The sequence below is a fragment of the Myotis brandtii genome, unplaced genomic scaffold (assembly GCF_000412655.1).
Source record: "Myotis brandtii unplaced genomic scaffold, ASM41265v1 scaffold246, whole genome shotgun sequence".
NCBI lineage: Eukaryota > Metazoa > Chordata > Mammalia > Chiroptera > Vespertilionidae > Myotis > Myotis brandtii.
In genome coordinates this window covers 506,383-509,046 of record NW_005359310.1, presented here as the reverse complement: position 1 = coordinate 509,046, position 2,664 = coordinate 506,383, and the positions used below count along the sequence as shown (strand labels likewise).

At 63.7% G+C, this 2,664-nt stretch overlaps 1 protein-coding gene across 1 annotated transcript in view; it reads left to right on the top strand.

Moving 5' to 3' along the window:
• SCAP (SREBF chaperone) overlaps positions 1–2,664 on the top strand; it is a 39,538-nt gene that overhangs the window by 28,662 nt on the left and 8,212 nt on the right. Inside the window, exons 6-7 of the mRNA XM_014540503.1 lie at positions 1,340–1,512; positions 1,724–1,851. Of these exons, the coding sequence (XP_014395989.1) occupies positions 1,340–1,512; positions 1,724–1,851 (301 nt within the window). The remainder of the gene's footprint in view (positions 1–1,339; positions 1,513–1,723; positions 1,852–2,664) is intronic.

The following is a 2,664-nucleotide window of genomic DNA, read 5'->3' as shown; positions in this document are numbered from 1 at the left end:
TTCCCCTCGCCCCTCTGCCCTCTGGGTGGGCCAGGCGTCTTGGTGGGCGGGGCTGCACACGCCCGGCCAGCCTGTCAGGTGATCAGCCTTTGGGCTCCACACGCTTGGAAGGTCCGACCCCCACGTGGCTGTCGACCTGGAGGAGCCTTTCCTGGCTGCCTGACCTCGGGCTCAGACACCGGCACCTGGGGACTGGATGGCACGGGGCCGCCAGGCGTGGGCCTGCCCGTGTCGGCACACGTGCTTCCTTTCCCTGCCAGCTCTGGGGCCAGGAGCCTGGAGGAGGTGTGCCTGCAGGTGACCGACCTGCTGCCAGGCCTCAGGAAGCTCCGGAACCTGCTCCCCGAGCACGGCTGCCTGCTGCTGTCCCCGGCCAACTTCTGGCAGAATGACCGCGAGCACTTCCACGCCGACCCCGACATCATCGCGACCATCCACCAGCACGAGCCCAAGACCCTGCAGACCTCAGCCACGCTCAAAGGTGCCTCGGGCGTCGCCACCCAGCCCTGCGATGGGTGCTCGGCAGGTCAGGGGCCGCCCTCGTGCCAGGTGGAGGTGGGGAGGCCTTGGTCAGCGCCTGCTGGTTTCTCCCTGCAGATCTGCTGTTTGGGGTCCCCGGGAAGTACAGCGGGGTGAGCCTGTTCGCGAGGAAGAGGATGGCCGCCTACACCATCACCCTGGTCTTCCGGCGCTACCACGCCAAGTGAGCCGCGGGCTCCTCGGGCTGCGGGCGCCACAAAGCTGGGTCCCTGTTCCGGGCGGTGTCCAGGCGCCCCTGACGTGCAGGACCCGGCTGCCTGTGGAGTTTACCCCTCAGGCTGCGGGTCCGTCTGCTCACGGTGGGGGGTCCAGAGTAAGGGGCTAAGGCCGGGCTGGCAAGCCCGGTGTCCTGGTGCCCCCAGCAGTCTCTCTGAAGCGTAGGGCCGGCCCCCCTGCTGCTCACCCCCGGGCCCCCTGGGGCTTGGCGCCCTCCAGCAGCGCTGCAGCGGCCCCAGAGGCCAGGACATGGAGCTCGGGCTGCTACCTCTCCGAGGCCTGGGCGTGGGCCTGGGCACTGGGTGGGCCAAGGGCTGGTACTGACTCGAGGAAGGAAGCTTTGGGCCCCTCGCCACCCCCGGGCCCCCTGGGGCTTGGCGCCCTCCAGCAGCGCTGCAGCGGCCCCAGAGGCCAGGACATGGAGCTCCTCGGGCTACCTCTCCGAGGCCTGGGCGTGGGCCTGGGCACTGGGTGGGCCAAGGGCTGGTACTGACTCGAGGAAGGAAGCTTTGCTGGGCCCCTCGCAGGGGTTGTCCTTGTCCCCTGGACCGTGAGGGACAGCCCCCCTGCCCCCCCGTGCCAGGTTCCTGAGCAGCCTGCGGGCCCGCCTGATGCTCCTGCACCCCAGCCCCAACTGCAGCCTGCGGGCCGAGAGCCTGGTGCACGTGCACTTCAAGGAGGAGATCGGCGTCGCCGAGCTCATCCCGCTCGTGACCACCTACATCATCCTGTTCGCCTACATCTACTTCTCCACGCGTAGGTCCTGCCTCGCGGGCTTGTCCCCGGCCTCTCGGGGACCCAGGGCTCTGTGGGCTCCTCCGCAAAAGGCCCTGTGTCCCTGGGGTGGGATGTACGTGCTGTCCTTTCCTTTGGTGAAACCTGTCACAGTCAGGGGACACTCCTAGCAGCTCCTCCAGGGCTGTGGGAGGGTCGGGAACATGCCTCTGACGTGCCCTCTGCCCTCCAGGCAAGATCGACATGGTCAAGTCCAAGTGGGGGCTGGCTCTGGCCGCTGTGGTCACGGTGCTCAGCTCGCTGCTCATGTCTGTGGGGCTCTGCACACTCTTCGGCCTGACGCCCACCCTCAACGGCGGGTAGGTCCCCAGCAGGCTCCCCTGGCCACAGGGGGGTCCTTGGGCGAGACCATGCCCCTCTGGTCGGCCCGGGACTGGGCACGTTGTTGCTTTGACATTTAAGAGGAATATTTTTTCCCCGTTAAGTTACCTGGCTTGTAGTCATATGTAAATAAATGGCGTGTGTGTATATGTACATGCATGTATATGTTGATGCATATGGGATCTCTCTTATATATGTAAAAGCCTAAGTGACCTTCCGACCGGTAGCTATGGTGTGCACTGACCACCAGGGGGCAGACGCTCAACACACAGTCATGGAAACATGGAACAGACTGATGAATCTCTTTATTCCTTTTATGTATCTTTTATTATTATTATTTTGAGAGGCCCGATGCATGAATTCGTGCACCAGTGGCGTCCCTTGGCCTGGCCTGTGGGATCGGGCTGAAACTGGCTCTCCAACATCCCCTGAGGCGTCCCAGATTGTGAGGGGGGGCAGGCCTGGCCGAGGGACCCCACTGGTGCACCCGGGCCCCTAGTGTATTTATGTGCGTGTATGTTGGTGCATGTGCATTGTGTGTGTGCATACGTGTGGGTGTGTTTGTACACTTACTTGCATACTTGCGCGTCCTGCTCCTGGATGGCGTGAGCACAGGTGGTCTGAGAGAGACGCATGCTCTCTTCCTTTTTCCTGTTAGAACATGTAAAGCCTGTTAAGAAGGGTCTTTCACAGTGAGGTTCTGAAGAGGTGCAAGCACCTCTAAGCTGTCACCTGGCCCTTTCCCTGCTCCTGGGCCGGGCCCCTCCCTGGGTTTGCCCTCAGGCTGCGGCT